The 26159-nt window shown below is 46.1% G+C and overlaps 1 protein-coding gene across 10 annotated transcripts in view; it reads right to left on the reverse strand.

Annotated features, from left to right (window-relative positions):
• The window catches only part of EPB41L4B (erythrocyte membrane protein band 4.1 like 4B), a 128729-nt gene that overhangs the window by 87613 nt on the left and 14957 nt on the right, over positions 1 to 26159 (reverse strand). For all 10 annotated transcript variants that reach the window (XM_043566540.1, XM_043566539.1, XM_043566537.1 and 7 more), the window contains exon 2: positions 2347 to 2451. In XM_043566540.1, the coding sequence (XP_043422475.1) occupies positions 2347 to 2451 (105 nt within the window). The remainder of the gene's footprint in view (positions 1 to 2346; positions 2452 to 26159) is intronic.

Genomic DNA, 26159 nt, shown 5'->3' on the forward strand with positions numbered 1-26159 from the left:
TGCAGGGGAAGAAAATTCAAGGCGTTTTAGCTAAATGACCTCGGTCTTCTCAGCAGGAGGTGAGGCCAAATGCAGGCCCCAAGTCTCTGTGGGGAGACTGGACTAGAGGGCTGTGGTCAAGATTCACAAGGGGAACCGAGTCCACGGCTCCAAGAGAAGCTCAGGGGCTTGGACTTTGCTGCATCTGTGATCTGTGACCCAAGCCCGTGACAATGCCCGCCAGCCTGGGAGACGCAGCGGAGGAAACAGATGGACCTGCGTGTTGAGGGGAGACCAGGGGACAGTCATGGGGGAGAGAGCATCAAAGGGCAAGTGAGGACACAGGCGAGATGGCTGAGGCTTCACCAGGCCCCGAGAGGGGAGAACGAGGCAGGAGGGGATCCTTAAGGGACAAGGCCAGACGCAGAGGGACCAGAAAGATGGAATTAAGGGAAGTGATCATGGAATGGGAGCAACAGAATTCCAGCTCTTGGAGTGATCAGGTGGTGACAGGACCCAAGTGAACGTGCGTGAGGTCTACCCAAGTGAATTTGCAATGCAAGGAAACAGCGTCCGGGACATTTACAAAGGAAGGCAACTTGAATTGCCAGGTTGCCAAAGGAAAGAGAAAAGCTGAGATACCAGGGCGAGGTCAGAAGGCAGGGCACTGGGTGGCTCAACCTCAAAGACAGCAGAACTGGACAGAGAGGAGAAAGAGAAAAGCTGGTCTACCCCTTGTCCAGGGTCCTGGCGGGTGGAGCCTCTGGCTGGGAAACGGAGAAGGAATTGGGTCTACTAACTCCAGGCGGCAGCTGAAGTGTTCATGGCAACAGTCAAGGAGGTGAGGGGATGGGCTGTCGGTAATCAGGCAGCACTGAAGGGCGGAGGGGCATCTGCCCAGGAAGACACCGCAGCCGGGATATAACTGCATCATCTTGGACTCGGCAGCCTCATACACACATTCTCAGGTGCACCCAATCCCTAGGCACTGATTCTGAGCATCTTAGCCTCAATTGTCACATACGGCCCCCAAGGAGTATCTTAACAGGTGTCTTTAGGTAGAAAAGGTTAGCCATGTACACTCAAACATCTCCTGTCAGGGAACTCACCCTTTCATATGCTGTCTAAAACAGCACCGCCTCTTATTCGGTCTGTCTATCCGCTTACTCTATTTTCTTTTTCTTAACACTCATTACCATCTGTCATCTATGTGTTCATACTTTATCTACAGTGCTTAAAACAGGGCCCAGTGCATAACTGATGCCCAATAAATATATATTTTTTTACTCAATTATAATTAATACCCAGTGTTATAATAGTTTTGGGCACACAATGATTCAACAATTCTATACTTTTTTTTTTTTTAATGTTTCTTTATTTGAGAGCGAGACAGCGAGAGCTGAGGAGGGAAAGAGAGAGGGAGAGAGGGAGAGAGAGAATCCCAAGCAGGCTCCACACTGTCAGTGCAGAGCCCGATGCAGGGTTCGAACTCACAAACTGTGAGATCATGGCCTGAGGTGAGATCAAGGGTTGGACACTTAACCAACTGAGCCACCCAGGTGCCCCAACAACTCTATACATTTCTCAGTGCTCATCGAGATACCTGTGCTCTCAATCCCCTTCATTTCACCCACCCCCCCACCCACCTCAATAAATATTTTTATATTACCGAATAATTTGTCTTTGAAACCCAAAGCCAGATTTTGTTGGGGAAGGAGACTGAAGTCATTCCTGCTTTTGAAAAGAGTGGTTCTGCGCTACATCAGATTCACTCCCTCTAGCACCCCCACTGTGGACAGGTCTGTCTCAGGCAAAGCAAGGGAAGACTTTGCTGACCTAATACAACCTCCTGGAGCCTGCAAGATGGTTGTCTAGCAGTGCCAAGATCTGCTCCGACCGGCCCCCTGCACCCACTAAGCCTGGCTGGGATTCAGTGTGTTCACAGCACCCGCTCCCTCCACCCAGCAAGAGTCCACAAGAAGATGCTGCTGCAGTCTCTCTGCCAGTTAAAAATGAAAGCATCATTAAAAGAATTTCTAGAATGGTATTTCTTCTGCTTTCTACCTACTTGAGAAATGTGCCCATATTGCATCCCTATGCTTGGAAATGTTTCCCGAATGCATTCCCCTGCACAACAGGGACGGTTCTTTCTCTTCCTCTCCCGGTTATTGGCCCCCTCAAGGGGGGGCTGGAGGGGGGGGCATATGGATGAATTTCACACGGGTGCCATCACCACCACCCCAACAATCGTGACTGCAACAACACTGCAGCCTAACTCCTATTTTTCTCTACCAACCTCTAGCAACTGTGAATCTGCAATTAGCATGAAAACCAGCGTGTCCCGAAACGAAGCAAAGAAATACATACCGCAACCTGGGAAGAGTCGAGGAACTGGAGGCCAAAGTAATCTGTTTCCACGAGGTCCAAGTGGTACACGATCTGATCAAACAAATCCTGGCCTTTGGCATGTTTCTGGAAGGCAATTGGGTAGATGAAGATTTAGGATGTGACAGCCGGATAAGAACAAAACGTTTTAGAGAGAAAAAAACCAAAATCACTTTTCTCTCTATGCTGCATACATGTATATGTCACAGTACATAAATTTTTAAAAATTTAATTATTTTCATTGCAATGGAAACCCATTACTAAATCTCATTACTCACAATGGAAACAAAACAAAATACCAACTAACAACTTTGTAGGATGAATAGGGAACCAAAACCTTATTATGAAAACTGGTAAGTGAAGGGAAAAAAGTCAAGCATTGATCTGGCCTTTAGCTACAGCCCTCGGTAACCAAAGAGTAGATGATAGGATATACAAACATTAACTCAAAATATCAGATCAAAGACCTAAATGCAAGAGCTAAAACTATAAAACTATCAAAACAGAGGCACAAATCTTCATGACCTTGGATTAGGCAATGGTTTCATAGATATGACACCACAAGCACAAGCAATAAAAATAAATAATATAATAAAATAAAATAAACCAGAGGTGCCTAGCTGGCTCAGTCAGTAGACCATGTGAATCTTGATCTCAGGGTTGTGTGTTTGAGCCCCATGTTGGGCATGGAATCTACTTAAATTAAAAAACAAAACAAAGGAAACAAACAAACACAAAAAACCCACAATAAACCAGGCAGGCATCATCAGCAGAACGTAAAACTTTTGGGGCACCCAGGTGGCTCAGTCAGTTGAGCGTCCAACTTCAGCTCAGATTATGATCTCACAGTTTATGAGTTCGAGCCCCACACTGGGCTCGTTTCTGTCAGCACAGAACAGGATTCGGAGCCTCTGTCCTCCCCCCTCCTCCACTTGCACTCTCTCTCTCAAAAATAAACATTTTTTTTTTAATGTAAAACTTTTGTGCTTCAAAGGACCAAGACATCAATAAAGCACAAAGACAACCCAAAGTGGGAGAAAATTTTTACAAATCACATATCTGGTAAGAGACTTCTATCTAGAATATATAAAAAACTATTACATCTCAATAATAAAAAATATATTCAATTAAAAATGAACACGGGATATATACACAGTTCTCCGAAGACATACAAAAATACCCGATAAGCACATGAAAAGATGCTCAATATCATTAGTCATTAGGGAAATGTAAATCAAAAGCACAATCCAGAACCATTTCATACCCACTAGGATGGCTGTAATAAAAAAGACAGATAATAACAAATCTTGGAGAAAGTGGAACCCTCATATACTGCTGACGGGAATGCAAAACAGTATAGCCATTTTGGGAAACAGTCTGGCATGTTCTCAAATAGTTAAACACAGAGCCACCATCTGACCCAGCAATTCCACCCCTAAGTATATATATTCCAGAGAAATGAAAACATTGCATTCATACGGAAATCTGTACCAAAATGTTCATAGCAGCATTAACCATAATAGCCCCAAAGTGGAAGCAACCCAAGTGTCTTTCAACTAACGCACAGATAAACATAATGTGGAAGAATCGTATCCACACAATGGAGTATTATTTGGCCATGAAAAGGAGTAAAGCCCGGATACATACTACAACATGGGTGGACTTTGAAAACATTATAGTAAGTGAAAGAAGCCAGTTACAAAGGACCACATATTACACGAAATGTCCAGAACAGGGAAAGCTGGAGACTGGAATCAGATTAGTGGTTTGCTTAGGGCTGCAGTATTTGTGGTGTGACAGCCAAGGTGAGCACGGTTTTTTTGGGGTAAATGAAATGTTCTAAAATGGATCATGGTGACAGACGCACAACTCTATGAATATACTAAGAGCCACTGAATTGTACCCTTGGGGTAAGTGAATTATCTGGCACGTGCATCTTAATAAAGGTATTAAAAATAGCAAATGGGCAGAATTTCTCTTTTTAGTAGTATACCAACAACAAAATGAAGAAGGGGTAACAGACTTGCAATATCACAATTTTTCAACTTCTAGAATGGTAGGCACTAGCATTGGGCACCGGGGGCTACCAACATCACAGGAGGAGACGACCAGCCACTGCGTACCCCCCGATGAAGAACACCCCACCACCCAAGACATAATTTTGCTCCCCAGGCTTCTCTTTCTGCAGGGAAAAACTATCAAGACTGGCACTAATACAACCACTAGACCCAACTGCCAACTTGGAGGAAATGCAGAGGAATGTTCTCAACTACATGGGACTGCAATCATCAAGATCCAGCCAGTGGGAAATTCTGGAAACTCCTCAGGACAAACAACACAGTTTCTTCAACAAACAGAATACAGGGAAGTGGAGAGATCGAGAGGCACCTAGAGATGAAAAAAAGATTTAAAAGACCCTTTTACAAAAAGGCAAAACTAAAAGCATGCAGTGTGTACGATACATATTTGGGGGATAAAACATGAAAAGAGGGTGGGTGGGGCACCTGAGTGGCTCAGGTGGTTAAGCGTCCGACTTGACTCAGGTCATGATCTCAGGGTTTGTGGGTTCAAGCCCCGTGTCGGGCTCTGTGCTGACGGCTTGGAGCCTGGAGCCTGCTTCGGATTCTGTGTCTCCCTCACTCTCTGCCCCTCCCTGGCTCACGCTCTGTCTCTCTCTCTCAAAAATGAATAAACATTAAAAAAGAAATTAAGAAAAAACATGAAAAGAGGGTAAAGAAGTGGTTATGATAAGCAATAAAGTCAGGGTAATTGCTGGTCTCGGGGTGTAGAGAATTTGTGCCTGGGAGAGGGCACACCACGGATTTCCAGCGGGCTGGCAAGGTCCCAGCTCTTGACTTGGGGGGTGGTCCAGGGGTGTCTGCCTTCCCATAATTCATTAGACTACACCTCTGTTTCACTGATTTGTCTGTGTCTGTGCTATAGGAAACAGCGGTAACAGAAAGTAAAAACAAAAACTCAAAACTACAGCACTGGCTTCCAACCGTCAGACTCTTCGCTTCCTGGAAATACTCCTTGAAGGCAACGACCCAAGAGCAGCAGAAGGCTCCATGTGCAGAGATGTTCTCTATAGCATTATTTAACTGGAGAAATAAAGCTGGGGGTGGGGAGGCAAAAAGAAGAAATAACCCAAACTCCAGCCACAGGGCTGGACACATCCATGGAGCCGAACCTAACAACACTCCACAATATTCTGGGCTTTCAGGACAGACAACTGTAAAGATGAGACAGAAATAAGGAAAATTCTTATATCGACATTAACTAAACAGACCACAAAGGAATAAGAAGCTGTGATTCTATGTTAAAAATATGTATGTGCTGTATGGACTGCTTGATAAAAAAAGGCTTGCAGAAACTTATAGAATAGCTGTGCTAGGCTGGATGGACAAACGGATGATTTTCTTCCCAAGTATTCTTTAACACTGATCTTTTGGCAGTCGTTAGACAACAAATACAATTTTTTTTCTGCAAAAAAAAAAAAATCACCATTCTGGCACTTTTCCTCTGGACGTATTCTTTCCTATTACTATCCAGCACTACTGGACTATGCAACGCCTATTATTATGGAGCCAATCCCTCATTAGTGGGTTTCCTAGTGGGACAGAACTAGTTAGTGTAGAGCTTTAGCAGCAGGATGTGGCAGACAGAATTGGGCTGGCAGGAAGCGAGAGCTCTATGCGCTAGTCCTAGATGTACTAGCTGTGACCTTAAGCAATTCATAATTTCCCAAAATCCATAGGACCATCCTGGACCGCTCCTGCAGCTACAAATCAGCCATGGTGCCCTGAATGGACAGGGTCACCCAAACTCAGCTGACCCCAAGTCCCACCTGCTTCCCACCCGGCTCTCTCTATTTTGGTTCAAGGGCTTACCATCCAGGTATGTCATTTTAATACTCACAGAGTATGAACTGAAAAAACACAGTTCCACACACATAAAATAAGGGCAGTTAGTCCAAGTTTCTCTCTAAGTCATTCCAAGTCTTACTTTCCTGATGTCTTTCTAAAACAGCTCTTAATTTAGAAGGAGCTCAAGGCGAGGGGCATCTGGGTGGCTCAGTTGGTTAAGCGTCCGACTCTTGATTTCTACTCAGGTCATGATCTCACAGTTCGTGAGTTCGCACCCCGAGTGGGCCTCCATGCTGAGAGTGTGGAGGCTTCTTGGGATTCTCTCTCTCTCCCTCTCTCTCTGCCTCTCCCGGGCTCACGCTTCCCCCCCCCCCCAAAATAAATAAACTTAAAAGAACAACAACAGCTAGAAGGAGTTCAAGGTGGAGGTTGGAAAAAAGAACCTTTCTAGGGCCAGCCAGATCCTTCTGCCGTGTCAGACTGGCTCCTGTATCGGCCAACCCTCCCTCACCTGGACTTGGAGGTAGGTGGCAGACACAGCAGGGTCTGGCGGATAGGAAATACCATGTTTACTCACCTGTAAACACCTTCCCCCACTCACCTCCCCAACCCCTTATGCTCTTTAGTCCCCAGTGGCCCTTTCCAGCTCTAAGAAGAATCTGGTGAAATTATGAGGGCTGGAATAGAGGGGTCCTCCAACCAGAGGTCCCAGTGAGTGAAAGGTCAGACAAAGACAGAGAGTCTAGGCCACAGCACCTGAACCCACCACCTCTTGCTCCTCCCAGCCTGGGGACACAAAGCGTCCACTCACAGCTGAGAAGACTCCAGGTAACTCACCTGTCCTGCCAGCCAGGACAATGCACCTTGGGCAGCCCCCAGAAGCCCATGAACTGTCATCTCAGGCTTAGCCCAAACAGCCTTTCTTTCCTCAGCCTCTTCAGCCCTAGCTCACTGCCCTCCCCCCCAACCCAGGGCAGTAAGTGCCCCCTCCTCTGTTCCCACAAGCAAGCACGTGCCTTTATCACACACACACAGACACACACACACACTTATCACCCTGCACCGAGGCTGCCTTTATTCCTGTCTACTCCTACATCAGGCTGTGGGCAGGGACCAGCTGTGTTCATCTGAGTACCACCTCTCCTTCTCGCCATCCCCCAAGCACATCCCTGGCCGGCACAGAGCAGGTGCTCCGTAAACATCTGTTTGCTGCATAGCTGGCTGGCTGGCTGGCTCGGCCGGCTGGGGGATGCGTGGGGTTCCGGAGCCAAGAAACACATCTTCTGGATGGACCGTGCTAAAACACGAACAACAGACAAATACTTCACGAGCAGCAGGCCTAAATAGAACACACTCATTAAAATCTTTTCAAATTAAGTATTCCATGAACAAGGGCCTAGGGAGCCGTGCTGCACTTCCAAGGCCATTTACCCAAACACGATTTTGTGGCTATTATGTGAAGTGCTGTCTAGTGGTTACAACAGGAGATCCATTAATGTGACGAGACAGGAAGCTGCTCCTGGTTGCCTCCGAACTAGGTCTCCCCCTCTGTGATGAATCCATTCATTCATTCAACAAATATTTACCAACTGCTCATCAAGTGCCAGCCACTATTCTAGGTGCTGGGGTACACCAGGGTCACAAAGTCTGGAAGCGAATAGCTACAGAAAGCCCTCACTGAGTAAGCCATTCTTGGGGAGCAAAGTCATCCAAATCAGCTTGATGCCTCCTCTCTCCCGGCCTTCTTAAGCAGAATACACGGCGCGTAAAACCTTACTTAGTCCAGATCACTATTCTGGAATTTGGCGATGCTCCTACTTCAAGACACGTATGGCAGGCTGTCCCCAAACACAGGTAGAAGCTCTATCCCTGAGTTCTTGCCTCCAGGTCATGTAGCCCTCTCTCCACCCATCTCAACACATCACTTCTCACCAGGACCAGCAACCAGTGGTTTTGAGTCAGTATGTCTCTCTCTGGAGCAGCAACTTCTGATCAGACAGGAGCTAAAAATAAGCAAGCTCATTAACATCATGTGTAAAGTAAGAGTACACAGTTCTCAGCTAAACACTGGGTCAGGCAGGCAGCCAGCAGGGAAAGGTATGAACATCATGAGATCTTTGCTGGCCAGTCAGAGGTTCTTATTTTGTTTATTTACTGGTTGCCGGCCGTACTCCTGATAAGGAAGACTCCTGGACAGCTGATGTCTTAACTGTCTCCCCAAATAAATTAACCATCCTGACCCTCTTAGATAAGATGCAACCGACAATATCTTACTGCAACCTGACCCAAGTGCAATGTAACAGGTCAACTGTGGCCCTGAAAGAACAAAGATAGAAGCCAATCCATCCGGGGGTGCCTGGGAGGCTCCGTCAGTTAAGTGTCTGACTTCAGCTCAGATCATGATCTCATGGCTCGCGAGTTCGAGCCCCACATCGGGCTCTGTGCACACAGCTCAGAGCCTGCAGCCTGCTTCGGATTCTGTGTCTCCCTCTCTCTCTGCCCCTTTCACACACTCTCTCTCTCTCTCAAAAATAAATAAACATTAAAAAAAATAAAAAATAAAAATAAAAAAAGGCAACCCATCCAAATCTCATTAGTCTCAACAGCATAAGAAGATGCCAGGTGTCCCAGGTAGGTTAAAAGGAGGAGATGAGCTGCTATACACGTTGGCTGTGAACTAAAATGGAAAAGCAGGACACCTGGGCAGTGTAAGGATTTTAGGAGCCTTCTCTTTGCTGGCACTCGAGGCTCCCCTCTGTCCACCTGCTCCACCTCCGTTAGACAGCAGGCCCCTCTGCATCCGTCTTCAGAAGGGCTCTGTCTTTCCTCTCCATCACAGCTCAGGCTACACCGCCTGGTATCTGGACCACAGCAAGCGCCCCTGTGAAAGCCCATCTTTCTCGTGTTTGCCGGAATGCATTGCACACAACACAGCCCTCATCTCAGTCGCTATTCTGTCGCCAGAGGATGAAATGCAGGCTCCTTGGCCTGGTGTCAGAGACTCTGCACAATCAATACTGCCCAACCCCACCCGTCTTATCTCCCTGGGCCCCACATGCCTCCTGGGCTCCAATCAAACATATTCTCCTAACACAACGTCCACCCGACCTATGCAGCAGGCCCCACCCCTATGGCTTTTCCCGGGTGCCCCCCTCCTACATCCCTGCTCCTATCCCCACTGGCAGCAAGCCCATCCCCACAGCTAGGCTGAAGTCACAATGGTCATTACTAAACTTCTTGTTGGCGACACCCCATCCAGTTCATCTTTGCTTCTCCATCACCGGACATTCTGAAGCTCAAGAAACAAATGCTGATGCAGATGGATTAAGGAGAATCCTTAGTTCCCACAACAGTCTTCAAATGACCGACTTTTCGGAAGCCTGATCTTCCTGGTCCATTTCCGCTGGCAATCCTCTCCAGCCGGCTGGGATGTGGGTCTGCAGAGCCCTGGTACTACCATCTCTCCTTCCAGACACCCTGTCTGCTCTAATGCGCTGGTGTTTTGGAAACCATACCACACTGTGCTATGCCTTACGTAAACAAAATACTGTCAAGTTCTGCATTTTTATATATGGGCTAAAAAATAAACCAAAATGATTGTGGTGATAGTTTCTTTCTTTTTTTTTTTTAATTTTTTTTAATGTTTATTTATTTCTGAGACAGAAAGAGACAGAGCATGAGTAGGGGAGGGGCAGAAAGAGAGGGAGACACAGAATCAGAAGCAGGCTCCAGGCTCTGAGCTGTCAGCACAGAGCCCGACATGGGGCTTGAACTCACAGACCGCGAGATCATGACCCAGGGTGAAGTCGGACGCGTAACCGACTGAGCCACCCAGGTGCCCCAGATAGTTTCTAAACCTGAGTGCAAACTTCTACATTCATTCACGTAAATGTCATCTTATTTAAACTGGCCCATGACATATCCCGTCAAGAACATTAGAAGTCCTGGGCTATTATCCCATGCATCAGTTCCCGATCTCGGTTTTACAACATGTGGGAAGTGCAATGCAGGCAGAGGGTGAGGGGTGCACGTGGCCAGTGGGGGTCGTGTCTTTCATGAGTTGTATGTTACAAAAGGTTCCCCTCTGATGGTGGCCTCAACCCAGTTATGAACATACAGTGTGACCATGCCCTCAGACTCTTAGAGCCAAACATGTTGGATTAGAACCCAGCTCTATCTCTTTTCTAGCAATATGACCATGACCTTAGCAACCGCACTGAGTCTCAGTTTCATCTGAAAAATAGGGTACTCTTACCTGCACTGTCAACCTTGCTAAGTCATTGTATTAATAAAAAAGCAAGAGAGGCACCTGGCTGGCTCAGTTTGTAGACTGTGCATCTCTTGATCTTCAACATGGGTTGAAGCCCCATGTTGGGTGTGGAGCTTAAACAAACAAACAAACAAAATAAAGTGAAATAAAAAAATAAGAGAGCAAGAAAACAAATGGTATCCTCTACACACAAAGGAATTATTATTTTCACCCAAACCTCCTTTTTCTCACTCGTCCACAGGAATGACACAATGTGTTTTTTGCCAAATAACAAAAATCAAAGTTCAGGGAGTCCATAATCTATAGCAGTTTAGTAATTCCCTTTAAAGAAAAGCTGAGACAAGGAACACCTGGGTGGCTCAGTCGGTTAAGCGTCTGACTTCGGCTCAGGTCATGATCTCACAGCTCGTGAGTTCGAGCCCCGCGTCATGCTCTGTGCTGACAGCTCAGAGCCTGGAGCCTGCTTCATGTTCTAGGTCTCCCTCTCTCTCTGCCCCTCCCCTGCTGATGCTGTCTCTCTCTGTCTCTCAAAAATAAATAAACATTAAAAAAAATTTTTTTTTTTTTTTAAAGAAAAGCTGAGACAAGAGGCGCCTGGGTAGCTCAGTCCACTGAGCATCCGTCTCTTGATTTTGGCTCAGGTCATGATTCCAGGGCCCTGGGATCAAGCCCTGCATCGAGCTTGCGGTGGCAGTGCAAGAATCTGCTTGGGATTCTGTCTGTCTGTCTGTCTCTCCCCCACTCCCCCACCGCTTGTGCTCTCTCTCATAATAAATAAGTAAACTTTAAAAAAAAAAAAAAAGGAAAGAAAGAAAAGCTGAGACTAGTCTGGTTTGGAGGATTTCTGTAAACCCATGTCAGTCCCTAGAAATCAATTCCTTCCTTTCCAAGTTCTTAAATACCCCAAGTTCGAGTAGCTCTCAGAACTCCACCTGGTCTCCACAGTGCTTCCTGGCCAGCAGTTCCCAGAAGGCACCTGCCTCAAGGTCTGTTTCAACTGTTTCCAGGAAGTACTAATTTCATGGTTAGTCACCAGCTCTGGTCCCCCTTCCTCACAACTTGATAACTCACTAATTTTCTATATTCTTAGTGAGAAACTAGCTCTCTATTTTACACACTTACATACACACAGCCCAGGAGTTGGCCCCGTTGCCAACACCGCTAAGCCATTAAGAACAAATAGAAATTGGTTTACTCCAGGATATCTGAAATTACTATGAGAATTTACCAAATAAATACCTGAAATTTTCACTGGTGAGTAAGAAATACCATCTCAGCCATCAGCAAGATTTGGGGACTCATAACAGTGTCCATAATCTGGAGGATTTAAGACCAGGCTGTCCAGCTTATAAATTCTACCTCCCAGTTGAAGAGCATTTCAATGTTTACCAAGGTTCCATGACCCCATTTTGCACAGAAAGAAACTGAGCCTCAGAGAAATTATGTGACCAAGTTTGCACTGCTCCCAAGTGGCTGAACTAGAATCAGGATCCAGCCTTCCTGGTTCTTAGGATAGAGTTCTTTCTACCTTACTCTGTTACTTCTCTACTCATTTGTCCCTGTGGGTCCAAACACATGGAACATGTCTGGCAAATGAGAAATATTTCTTAAACCCAATTCACCACACAGACACGGAGAGCCTACTTCACGCATGGCCTGGGCTAGACTGGGGTTCAAAGCCAATGCAAACAGACCTCATGGTAGGGAGGTGATTCCTAATTTGTTTGGAGGGCAGGCAAGTTGTGGCAGGATGCAAAGTACATTATTTGCTCACAAACTAACACAGAAGCCAAGACGTTCTATGGAGGGGGACATCAACAGTCTGGGCAGCTCCTGGAAATTCAATTCTGGTAAAACAGAGCACAATGATATTAATTTCCCGACTCGCCTGGCTAACAATCTCTTGGAAATCAGAGGAAGCAACAAAACCAACCGCCCTTAATTTTGATCAACAAGGAAGGAAGAACAGTCTTAGAAGAAAGTGCCCTCTTGGTTTGTGAGGCACTGAACCAAGGCACTACTGATCAGCTGCATCGAGAACCAGGGTTCGCCTTCCACCTTGCGCAAGGGGCTCTCGGTGTGCAGCCTGAGGACTGGGCAGGCAGATTTCCGGTCTTACCATGCCACCACAGAACACAGCCACAGCCACACTGACTGCATGTAATGGACAGACCAATTTAAAACAGACTGTGGGGGCACCTGGGTTGAGCCTCTGACTCATGATTTCCGCTCAGGTCATGATCCCAGGGCTGTGGGATCGAGCCCCATGTCAGGCTCAGTGCTGAGCATGGAGCCTGCTTTGGATTCTCTCTCTCTCTCTCTCTCTCTCTCTCTCTCTCTCTGTCTGTCTCTGTCTCTCTCTCTCCCCCCCACACACTCTCACACTCTTTAAAATTAAAAACAAAAATGCACAAACTGTGTGTTGCATTATTGATTTAACTATTGATCAGCCTCTGCTTCTGGTTGAGAACCATCTTCGGGCCAAGCAGCAGAGTTTCAAAGCATTCATTTGTTCCTTTAATACCACCTCTCTCACAGGGCTGCCATGAAAATAACCCCACGGGCCATGATCCAATGAACCTTCTTTCAATCAGTGTAGAAGAACTAACATCTAGTGACATCAGTTTGTCTCCCTATGGCTCCTTCCAAGCATTGCCTAACACATGGGATTCAACAGTTAGTTTAAGGGACGGTTTCCCATTTATTCCTTAAGATGCTGATTGAGGTCGAAACACCTAAAGCTACTTGATCCTGACTGCTGAAAACTGGTTTCGACCAACACTTCAAATGCTATGTTTCCAACTCTCAGTAAGAAACATCAGAGACAGCACATGTTGAATACTCGTTGATTTTCAGTGATATTGCTACCCAGCAAATTGTAGTATGTTATTCCTGCGGGCAGGGACACTAACAGAGCATCAGACAACCTCCCTAACACAAAGATCCACTGGAAAAATTGCTCTTAAAAGTTTTATGGGCGCCTGGGTGGCTCAGTCGGTTAAGCGTCCAACTTCGGCTCAGGTCATGATCTCACCGTTCGTGGGTTCGAGCCCCATATTGGGCTCTGGGCTGACAGCTCAGAGCCTGAAGCCTGCTTCAGATTCTATGTCTCCCTCTCTCTCTGCCCCTCCCCCACTGGTGCTCTGCCTTGTCTCTCAAAAATTAATAATAAACATTAAAAAAAAAAGTTTTTAGGTTGGGAGGGCCTTTCCATGTCACCTTCATTATTAGGCCAGGTGAGTCTTATACCCTATTATGGTGCTCTCTGCCCAACTTGAGTCCACTCCAATCCTGAGTGAATGGGAACAGGGGACAGGAGACTGACTTGGATGACCTGAATGGGCAGGTACCTTCCACTCCAGTGGTCTCTCTCTTCCATCAAAAGACAAGCAAATACACAGGAGACCCAAAAGGTCTCAGGTGCCAAGTACCTATGGTGTTAGTTTTAGTGGAGTTTTTAGTTTGTTTGGGGTTTTTTTGTTTGTTTGTTTTTGTTTGTTTGTTTGGTTGGTTGGTTGGTTTTTAACTGTGGTGCTTACAAAAATGGTGGCAAGGTCTTTGTCCTCTTCCTTGAGTCTGGAAGAACCTGGCACTGCTTCAGCCCAACAGAATATGGTGTTAATAACATTTTGTGATTTCCAACGTGAGGTGACCATTGCCTTGGGATGCTTCTCTACGGGTACAGTAAAAAGTCCAAGTACCCTGAGACTGCCAGGCTGAGGAAGCAGCAGGCAGATGTTCTAGTCAACTGTCCCAGCTGAGCCCAGCCAAAGTGCCAGACATATATGCACAGTCGTCTTGGACCCTCCACACCAGCCCATATTCCAACAGAGTACTCCTGGTGACCCTGGTTGATACCATGAGCAGCAGAATAATCTCCCAGGTGAGCCCCCCTCAAATTCTTGACCAAGAGAATCCTGCTCGTCATTGTTAGCCACTAAGCATAAGTGGAAGAGTCTGTTATGCAACAATAGTTAACCGGAGTGAAAATCATACACATATACAGATACAGCAGGTGTTCATGGCATATGTATGTGCATATAAAAGCTTTTTGCAACTTTAAAAAATGTTTCTTAGGAAATCTCCACACTGTGATGCTAACTTAAGGTATCACCTGCTTAGAGATAAGGAAGTAGAATAATAAATATATTCATTCTAAAAAAAAAAAAGAATAAACAAATCAAAAAACTATTCTTTGCACTCACTCTGCTTGGCAGAAAGATTAAAACTGAGCGTTGGAATACCTAAGGCTGCCTTACTCTACACTGACCAACTACATATTAAGAACTCAATAAATTCACCAAAAAGAAGGGAGAGGACTGTTATGGATTAGAAGAGACTTAAGAGACATTATTTACTAAATGCAGGAATTGCCATTAAGGAATCACCATTCAGTTTGTGGAGTATGATAATGGTATCATGGATACACACATACACACGCACATGTGTGTATTTTACATAAGAGATATACTCACTTAAGTAGAACAGGCTATATGTTCAGTTGTCTGGGAGTTGCTCTAAAATACTCCAGAAAAAGAGTAATAAATGGGTGTTGTGTACACGAGTTTTCATCATACTGTTCTACTTCATGTATTCAAAAATTCCCATAAAAACTTGAAGCTCACAAACTGCAAAGGAGTGGGGGGATGGAGGGTGTCAACACAGCCTGGCCTGAGCCCTGCCTTCGAGAATCCAAGTCTACGTGCTCAGGGTGAAGACAGTGTGGGATGCAAAAGAGAAAAACTGCTCCAAGGCGATAGCAACTAATTTTCTCCCATGACAGTAAAACAAAATATAGTATACAGGTTTCTGTCAGGATCCAACTCCGCACCTATCTATGGACCGTAAGTCCCATTTCATCCCTGCCCCCAGTCCTCAGTGCAGCTTTTAAAGGGGGTGCTCTAGGGGCGCCTGGGTGGCGCAGTCGGTTAAGCGTCCGACTTCAGCCAGGTCACGATCTCGCGGCCCGTGAGTTCGAGCCCGGCATCAGGCTCTGGGCTGATGGCTCAGAGCCTGGAGCCTGTTTCCGATTCTGTGTCTCCCTCTCTCTCTGCCCCTCCCCCGTTCATGCTCTGTCTCTCTCTGTCCCAAAAATAAATAAACGTTGAAAAAAAAATTTTTTTTAATTAAAAAAATAAAAATAAATAAATAAAGGGGTGCTCTGGGGAGCCTGGGTGGCTCAGTGGGTTAAGCTTCTGACTTTGGCTCAGGTCATGATCTTTTGGTTTGTGAATTCGAGCCCCGTGTTGGGTTCTGTGCTGACAGCTCAGAGCTTCGAGCCTCCTACAGGTTCTGTGTCTCCCTCTCTCTCTGCCCCTCCCCTGCTCATGCTCTGTCTCTCAAAAATAAATAAACATTAAAAAATTTTTTTAAAAAAGGGGGATGCACTACTATAAGCTGGGTCTAGCTTCACAGACACAAATAACATCGTTTCATAGAAAGTAAGTATGTGTGACAACAAAAGCTAAATCATTTATACTTTGGACACCAAAGTTAACATTCTACCTTATGTAACTTTGTGGAATCAATGATTTTATCCCTTGGAACGTTTCTGAGGGATACAGGATTGATTTCTAACCTTGAACTAAAAAAGTGCCATCATCTGTGACCAAGCAGAGAAAAAGTATTTGATATAGAACAGACTACTCTCCCTGGTGGGCATCTGTAGAAAGCCATAGTGAGCAGGTCTTGGTAAGGAGCCCTGCTCAACATCCAAGTTACCAAGCAAGAACGTAGGAATGTTCTAGAAATCAGTGCATTCAAGTCCCTCATTTTACAGGTGGGAAAAATGAGGCAAGAGGCAGGTCATGTTGCCAGGCAGCCAATGCAAAGCCAGGAATAGAATGTGAACCTTCTGACCCTGGGACCGATACAATTGTCTTGGGACAACCTTGACATGACTGCATTATGGATGTCTATCTGAACAGGAAAGGAACAACAGGCAAGCCTAGCATTTCTGAAAGGTTAAGAACCAAATATGCAATACCGAAAAACCAGAAATCTCAGTGTTAAAAACTCCTCGACTATAAAAAGTGCTTGGTTTGGGGAAATATTTTTGGCTTTTTTAAATGGTGGTTCAGGAAAAAAAAAAAAAGACCCACAGGAGAAAGGAAAAAGAAAATGAAACAAATTTGTGCCTGACTAAACAGTAACATACAATTAAAATGATGGATGCCTTTGTGCCAGAGGTTGAGTTTGAAACAAGCTGCTGGAAGAAGGGCAGCCCTGAAAATAAATTGCCAAATTACTTTTTGCAGCCAGATTGCAGATTCCCCCGCCATGCAATTCTGAAAGCAAATAACTCCACATAAATAAATATGCAACAAATTCCCAGGGAAACCAGCCAAGAAACATGAAGAGAACTACCTTTGGGTGGACAACTGCCCCCATCCATCCTGTGATTTATGACCGCAACTCAATTTACAAAATAAATCGACACATGAAGCCGCCCTGAACTCCCTAGTCCCCTGGCGATCGTTCCCCTCTTCTCTGTGGAGCCCTTCATGGCTCTGAACGCAAACTTCCAGATGTCACAACACACCCTGTGATGCAGTGGCTGAAGGCACAGGCTCTGGGGTCAGCACAGTGGGGTCTGAGTCCCAGCTCAGGCTGAGTATGGTGTCAGGGAATTTCTTACCTGGTAAGGATGTTTAAGAATGAAATGAAATGGGGCTCCTGGGTGGCTCGGCTGGTTAAGCTTCTGACTCCAGCTCAGGTCATGATCTCGAGGTTCATGAGTTTGAGCCCCACACTGGGCTCTCCCCTGTCAGCATGGAGCCTGCTTCGGATCCTCTGTCTCCCTCTCTCTCTGTCCCTCGCCTACTCGTTCTCTCTCTCTCTCTCTCAAAAATAAATAAACATCAAAAAAAAAAAAAAAGAATGAAATGAAACGAAGATTAACAGGGCTTGCCCCACGGTTAGCCGATGATATGTGGAGTGTGTCATGGGCTGAACTGTGTCCTCTCAAATGTCATAAACCCCCAATCCTGCAGAGTGTGGTCGTATTGGAAGAGAGAGTCATCAAACAGGTAATTAAGTTCAAATGAGTTCATTAGGGTGGGCCCTGCTCTTATCTGACTGGTATCTGACCAGTATCCTCATAAAGAGAGAGATGAGGGCCCCTGGCGGCTCAGTCAATAGAGCATCCCCCGGCTCTTGGTTTCGGCTCAGGTTATGATCTCACGGTTTGTGCGTTCAGGCCCCGCATTGGGCTCTGTGCTGATAGCACAGAGCCTGCTTGGGATTCTCAGTCTCCCTCTCTCTCTCTGCCCCTTCCCCACTCATGCTGTGTCTGTCTCTATCAAAATAAATAAATGAATAAAACTTTAAAAAGAGAGAGAGAGAGAGAGAGAGAGAGAGAGATGAGGTCGCACACAGAGACATCAGGGATGCCCGCGCACACAGGGAAAAGACCACACGAAGATGGGGAGAAGAAAGGCAGCAAGAGGACGGCCGTCTATAAGCCCAGATCTCAGACTTCCAGAACCGGAGAAAATAAATGCGTCTGTTTAAGCCACTCAGTCTGTGGTACTTTGTTATGGCAGCCTGAGCAATCTAATACAGGGAGGCACAGGGTTTCCAGTCAGAATTAGGTTTGAATCTGGGCTCCACCACTCAACTACCAGCATGACCCCAACTAAGCCCCTTAGACTTTTGGAGTCTGTTTCCTATCTGTCAAACGGAGATGCCACAGCCCCGAGTGACGTGAGGAGAAGATGAAAACACACAGCCGGCCTCGGGCAGAGCCAGGGCTATGCCCAGGACCTCAGCCTCTAAGCCCTGGGACTCAGAGCCACGGCACGGTCTTGGAGCCCAACTTCCTTGGGCCCCACACCCATAGCTGGTATTCTGTAAGTATGGACAATGAGCCCAACTAGCAAATTTGCCTACATTTTGAAACTTTAAGTGATCCCGCCAACTGCTAAGGCCTAGAACTTTGGGGCTCTTTACTTGGCCCTGTGTAAATGTACAATTTTCAAAAAAGTTAATGAGTGGAAAAGCACATAAGACTTTCAACCTTGTCTATGGTAAGCTTGGCAGTTAGAGACATAAAACTGTAACTGAGGCACCAGCATCCATTCATGTGATGGAGGAGTATACAAATAAAGTTGCCTTTTTATAGTTGGCCTTCGATTTTTCTTCTCAATCTCTCTCTCTTTTTTTTTTTTTTTTTTTTTTGGTGACTCAGTAGTCTTAAAAAAAAAATCTCCTGCAAGAAGAAGGCAGAGAATGACACATTCAGATGGAGGAAAGGAGGGTGTGATGCTTACAGCCTGTAGCTTTGGATTTGTAAGGATGGCATTAACAAGATTATTTCCCTGAGGTATGTGGTTTGTGGTTAGTATGAACTCTCATAAGAATCTCGACTGTAAATTCGCCACCCAAAAAGTTAGCCTTTCATATCCATTAACTAAGAAAAAATTTTTTCCAATCCTTTATGTATTTTTAAAAGCAACAACAGAATACCCAGCCAGGTACAGGCATTAACTAGTATCACTGTGGAATGTTAATTTAAAATAGAGTATGCAAATAGGAAATTATTTACAGAACTTAACACCTAGGTGCAAATATAGTAACTTCTTTAACTGCTATGGATTGGTCATAAGCTAACCCCAATTTTGCCCAGTTCAAGCAGAACTAATTCACCTGGAATGTCTTAACACACAAGATCCTAGTGCCTCAGGACTTCAAATCTATGTCGGAAGGTATTCCCATGAGACTGCCATTAAGCCAGGCATTGACACCCCGACCCACCACAACCCTCGGACCTTCTGAGAGACCAACAGAACGTTAAAGCGGGAGGGAAATCTGCATGGGGTTACTTATGCAGGTACCACCCACACACAAGGCACTCTGAAGGATTCCTGCTGGAGGCGCACAGAATGAGGAACGGGAACAGAGCACAGACGTGGACATCCACACGAGTGAGGTGGGCCATGAGCAATAGGGTGTGGATGGGGCAGTGACACACAGACCTAGCCAACTGCCACTCTATGCAAATTCAGATCTTCCCATATTTATTTTTATAAAAGCCTACAGATTTGAATTTTTAAATGTGAAATGCGGTGATTTTTAAAAGCCTTACATAGACACCTAGTTTACTTCTTTTTTTTGAGGGAGAGAGACAGAGACAGAACCCACGTGACAGGAAGAGAGAATCCCAAGCAGGCTCCGTGCCCATTGCGAAGCCCGATACAGGGCTCGATCCCACGACCCTGGGATCATGACCTGAGCCAAAATCAAGACTCAGACATCCAACCGACTGAGCCACCCAGGTGCCTCTGGTCTACTTTTTAATTGAAGGGTGACATACATAGACAAAAGTGCACAGGTCAAACGTGTACAACTCAAGGAATTATCAGAAGTGAATGTACCTGTGCAACCACCATCCAGGTCAACAAACTGAATATTACCAGACTCCGAGAAGGCCCCATGTGCCTCTTTCCGAGTTCTACCCCTTCCTTCCATTCCACAGGTGGCACAGGTTTGTTTTGCCTGTTCTGAAGTTCATAGTAGTTGAATCACACAGCATGTACTGGTTTACAGCTGCAGAGGAGTGTGGAGATGGTAACCCTCCAATTCACAGACCTTGTATCTCTGAACAAAGACACACAGGTGGCACTTTACGACCCTAAGCGGAAGAGAAAGGAGACTGAAGTGGATTTACAGCAGAGAATGACTTGGAATCATGGAACCCTCAAGGAGTCAGAGAGTCTGAGATAAGAAGGAGCCAGGCATGGGTGGAGTGGGATGGTCAAAGTCCCATAGGAGGGGAGGTTGTTCCTGGATCAAAGGGACGGCAAAAAGACAGGGACAAAAAAATAGGGGTGGTGGCAGGTGCCAGTGGGAGAAAGCCAGAGTTCAAGATTCATGGCCACCAGCAAGGCAGAAAGTAAGCAAACTGGGAGAGGCCACAGCCAGGGCCAGCTGGGACCAATGCCAGTGCCCAGAGATCCTGCATTTTCCCTAGGAGACCAGACTTCTCTGGAAAGAGAATTCACTGGATTCCTGAAAGGAGGGATCAACAATTTTAATCTACTCTTTCTTAAAAACAAACAAACAAAAAAAACACTTAAAAAAAACCCTTTAAAAAAAGGTGGGGGGGGGCAGAGCTTGGAGCCTGCTTCAGATTCTGTGTCTCCCTTGCTCTTTGCCCCTCCCCCATTTGCACTCTGTCTCTCAAAAATAAAAATCAACATTTTTCTAAAAAAAATAAAATAATAGGGGCGCCTGGATGGCTCAGTTTGTTGGACGGCCGACTTCGGCTCAGGTCATGATCTTGAGGTCTGTGAGTTCAAGCCCCACATCAGGTTCCATGTTGACAGCTTGGAGCCTGGAGCCTGCTTCGAATTCTGTGTCTCCCTCTCTCTCTGCCCCTTCCCCATTCGCACTCTGTCTCTGTCTTTCAAAAATGAATAAATGTTAAAAAACATTTTTTAATAAAATAAATTTTTTATTACAGACCATTTCAAACAGACACAAAACAGAACAGTGTTGTAAACACCTGTCACTTAGCTTTAAAATTATCAACATTCTGTATCCTTTTTATTCGTTCCTCCCCCAGCCCTCCATTAATTTTTTACGCGCCCTCCGTTAATTTTTTACACATCGTTTGTGGGGATCATGGTAAAAAATTTACTGACACTGAAATGCACAAATCTGCGCTGTTTCATTCTGACAGGTGGAAACGTGTGTAACACACCCCCTGGTACCATCAGCATATTCCCGTCTCCCAATAAAGTTCCCAGGTGCCCCTTCCCAGTCGATCCCAGTGGCCCTCTCCAGCACAACCCCCCCCCCCCCGCCCCCGGAAGCCCCAGCTATTCCTATTTGTTTTCTCCACAGACTAGTTTTGCCAGTTCTAGAACTGCATATACATGGAATCATATGCAGGGGGTATTTTTCTGTGAAAATACTTCACCCCCACGTGATGCACGGGAATACGAAAAGAGCAGTTTTAAAATTCAGTTTGGGCCAAACCATATAGACACATCCTCATCACCTTCTCACACCATCTTATGTGGATAACTAGAAGATAAACAACTGAGACTAAAAATAACCAATGCTGGAATTCAGAGCCATGAATTTCAATGGATTACTCAAGTCCTGCTTTCTTCCTTGGGTCTCATGTTCTAGATACCAGTTGCTGCATATTTTAGCAGTGACTCTCTCAGAGCTCTGACCGACAAGAGCTGACTTGCAATATACTCCACGAAGCAAGGTGTTTATCACTATTTTTTTTTCCTGTCTCCTGCCCTGGTTCTTCCTCCTTAAGCAAGAAAACAGGAGTAAAGCATGGAAAAACTGTGGAGTTTTCTGTGAACACAAAAGACACATCTTCTCACTAAACTGGCAGCTGCTTAAGGGAAAAGATGCATCTTTGACTCAGTCTTCTATCCACCCAGCCCCCTGCCTCGGCTCTGTGTATACAGCAGGCACTCAACAAATGCCTATCTCTTCATTATTTGTTCTTCCTTGAAAATGTCAATCCTGCCCAGATTTGGAAGGCGAAAGAGCAGAATGGCCAAGGCCAAGAATTTATGGTGCTTTCCTTTTCCCATTTGTAAAAATATTGGCAGGATAACAGGCACCTATGCTCAGAGACTCTGTGTGAGCTGAGAAATTCACGTAATACTATCGGCCCAGCGCCTGGCAGAGGACAAGTATCTACAGATATACAGACATCAGCTCCTGTTCTCTGTCCCGGCCTCCCAGCTGGCCCTGTCAGACATGAATTGCATTCAAACCCTTTCCAGACTCTTCCCAAGGCATCTGATCTGGCCCCTCACACTGGCCTCATCTAAAACACAATCAGTAGTGGGGGTGCCTGGGTGGCTCAGTTGGTTGAGTGTCCGACTTTGGCTCAGGTCATGATCTCACGGTTTGTGAGTTCGAGCCCCGTGGTAGGCTCTGGGCTGACAGCTCGGAGCCTGGAGCCTGCTTTGGATTCTGTGTGTGTCTCTCTCTCTGCCCCTCCCACGCTCATGCTCTGTTTCTCAATAATAAATAAACGTTAAAACAAAAATTAAAAATACAATCAGCAGTGAATCCAGGTTTTGCGGCACCTGAAAACTTATACCATTTGGGAGCGCCTGGGTGGCTCTGTCGGTTGAGCATCTGACTTCAGCTCAGGTCATGGTCTCATGTTCGTGAGTTCGACCCCACATCGGGCTCGCTGCTGTCAGCACAGAGCCCACTTCGGATCCTCTGTCCCCCTCTCTCTCTGCCCCTCCACCGCTCTCACTTGCTCTCTCTCTCTCAAAACTTACACCATTTGGAGGTACTTTTTTTAAAGAAAGAAAACACAAAAAATCTTACATTTGCAAACTATACAAAAAACCAAAGACCAAACCAACACAGTACTAGGACCCTCTCTATTGCTGCTCTGCCCCCAGGATTCTCAACCTCACCAACCTGCCACACACAGAACACGGGGGCCCTATCTCAGCTTCTCCGTCAATCCTACTCCTCAACCCAGCCACCAAATCCACTGGATTCCAGGTCCTCAAACTCCACGGCACATGCCTCTCCTGCCCATGCCTAGCATCATCCAAAGTTAGATGCACAGTGCAGGTAACAGCCTCTTAGCCTCACCGTCCACCTTTCATCACCCCCACAGAGCCCAACTCCACGAGTCCAGTGGGGTCAGTCTCCCTTCCTATCCCCCCTGCTTCTGTGCTTCAGACACATCCTCCTCCTGCCCTCCTTGGTGAGGCGGCCTTTCACGCTGCTCTTCCACCTGGACTGCCAATCCTCCACCATTCAAAGTCAAAATCGACCCAACAGTCCCCTCCCCGGAAGCGCCCCCCCCCCCCAAAGAAAATCCACCTCTACACAACTTCCCCTGTCCAGCTACGATCGTGCCCGGTCTTTCTGCCTGGTATTATGGTTATCTGGGAAGCATAAGGAGGCGGCACAGAGCTCCAAAGAGTCAAAAGAACAAACATTCCTTTCTGGGTTTAGCTACCCCCTCAGCCAAATGGGAATGAGAACATACATGAAGATCCAACATTCTCAGCAGGGCTCAGAATCTGTGGGCAACCTCGGCCCTATCATGAGCCTTAAGTTCCCTTCTCAGGGAACTTAATGTGCCTTCTCGGGGCCACTGTGGATCCTTCTATACCAAAGCGCAGCTGCTCTCGTGGCTGCAATGATAAAATTTCTCCCTCCCATGACAAGGACCATATCTCTCCACACCTTTCTTCACATATAAGAGGCAATACAGCGTAAAGATTAAGAACATGTTTGGGGCGCCTGGGTGGCTCAGTTGGTTGAGCGTCCGACTTTAGGTCAGGTCGTGATCTCATAGTGTGTGGGTTCGAGCCCTGCATCGGGCTCTGTGCTGACAGCTCAGAGCCTGGAGCCTGCTTCAGATTCTGTGTGTGTCTCTCTCTGCCTCTCCCCTGCTCGTGCTCTCTCTCCCTCAAAAATATACTAATCAATCCTAAGACATTTGAGAGAAATCTATAACAAAACTGACCCACTCTGATTAAATCAGGAACTTGAACTGTAGAATCCATCCTGTTCTTCTGCTCTGCAGTTTCCTGAGGGGTACCTCTCAACATTTCTGCTCCTGGAGCTGTAGCATATGTTGTTCTGATGTTGTAGATTAATTCTCTCTTCAAGTTGCCCTTCAATTTCCACTTCACGTGTTAAGTTTATACTTCTAATCTCTAAAGGTCAAGGTCAACAGCAGTCAGAGCAGACACCAGTGGGACAATGAAGAGGCCAAGAGCACTTATGTGCTGTGTGGGTTCTAGTATGTTGCTTGACTTCTCTGTGCCTTAATCTCCTCAAATGTATCATGAGGATGCTAACAGAGGATATCTAACTAATATGGTTGTGAGGAGTCAATGAGTCAAGCCATGTAAAGTGCTTATGTTAAAGTTAATGGTCAATATACTCTGGAAACACTACGCTAAGTGAAAGAAACCAGACACAAAGCAGAATTTGGTACGATTCTGTTTATACGAAATATCCACAGTTGGCAAATCCACAGAGACAGAAAATAGATTCGTGGTCGCCAGGGGCTGGGAGGAGGGGAGAATGGAGAATGGCTGTTTAATGGGTATATCGTTTCCTTCTGAGATTGTGACAATGGTCTGGAGCTAGGTAGTGATGATGGTGATGTAGCACTGTGAGTGCACCAAATGTCACTAATGATAACTTTTTTTTAAGAGACAGAGAGGCAGAGACAGAGAGAGAGAATCCCATGAAGGGCAGAGAGAAAGAAAGAGAAAGAAGCGGGGCTCAACTGATGCGGGGGTCGAGCCCACAAGCCATGAGATCATGACCTGAGCCAAAGTCAGATGCTTAACCAAATGAGCCATCAGAAGCCCCTAATGATAATTTTTTTTATGTGTGTTTTACCAAAAGAAAATCATTTGCAAAAAAGAAAAAAAAAGTCAATAATGTTTCCTATTACTCAAATTACTACGTAGACAACTCCTATGACAGGAAATGTACCGGTTCCCATGCAAGGCAGAAGTGCCCCACAGGGTCTTGACAGAAGAGGAAATGCTCTGTAGGAGCAGGATGGGTGCTCGGGACAAGCCTCATGCATGTGGTAGCATCTGAGATGTGCCCTGAAAGATGGTTAGACCCTTCTGAGGTAAGAACCGGCCAGTAAGAAGGGGAAGAACACAGCAAAAGTACGCAGGTGAGACGGAAAGTGTGGGGGCTGCAGGTGGAGGCTGCCAGAGACGCCGCAGGATGGGAGCCCTGGGGAAGACCCGTGTGGAATACGGAGAGCCTGGAAAGGATTTTAGGTCTGGTTCTGACATCTGCTAGCTGTGGGATGGGCAAAAAGCTCCCTGCTGAGCTTTCTGTAAAACCGGAATGCCCAGAACTCTCTCAAAAAGGTGCTAGGAGGATTAAATATTTCACCACGACAGGTGAAAGCTCGATCCAAACCTAGAACACTACACAAATGGAAGGGGTGTGACGCTGTGGAACGCTGGTTCTCAAACTTGGCTGCACAATGGAACCACCTTGGGAGTCTTCAAACATCGTGATCACCGGGTCCCTGGAGGTAGCAGCCTGGAGTGTGCCCGGGTGAGGCCAGGGAGTAAAGACAGCAGCGATGTGCGGAAGGCTGGAACACGGTACCGAGCGGACCCCCAGGACCCAGATGACGTACAAGCCTGACACCACGGGGCGTCCTTAAACCGCGACTGTTCGCGCGCTGACCCTAGGTGACCACAGCAAGGTTCAAGTCATTCGCTCTCTTTTTTAAGAGGGACAGGAGATGTGCAATGCAATGCAAGAATAATTCCATACCCGACCCCAACTAAGCTCTTTGTGAGCAGGCCCCACCTTTTTAACCACTTCAGAGTTCCCACGCCGGGCCTCAAGCGTAGTGGATGAGGTCTATTTTTTTGTAGCTGTTGTTAACCAGTGAAATAGCTGAAATAAAACAGGCCTTGTCAGGAAACAAACTGTAGCTCTCTGGACAACTCATCTATGTGAAGAGCTCCTTCCCCGAAGTGAGTTAATAAGATGAATGGCACGTTCCAGTAATTCAAGTACACATGATTCTGTTTCTTTCAGAAGACGGCACGTAATTTCTGCATTTTTTTTCTTCAGGGGTCTCAGAGGAACTATCCACCACGGCTTTTAGAACAAAGCTAAATACTTTTGGACTTCAAAGCAAAATAAAC

Source organism: Prionailurus bengalensis, chromosome D4 (assembly GCF_016509475.1).
Source record: "Prionailurus bengalensis isolate Pbe53 chromosome D4, Fcat_Pben_1.1_paternal_pri, whole genome shotgun sequence".
In the NCBI taxonomy this organism is placed as follows: domain Eukaryota; kingdom Metazoa; phylum Chordata; class Mammalia; order Carnivora; family Felidae; genus Prionailurus; species Prionailurus bengalensis.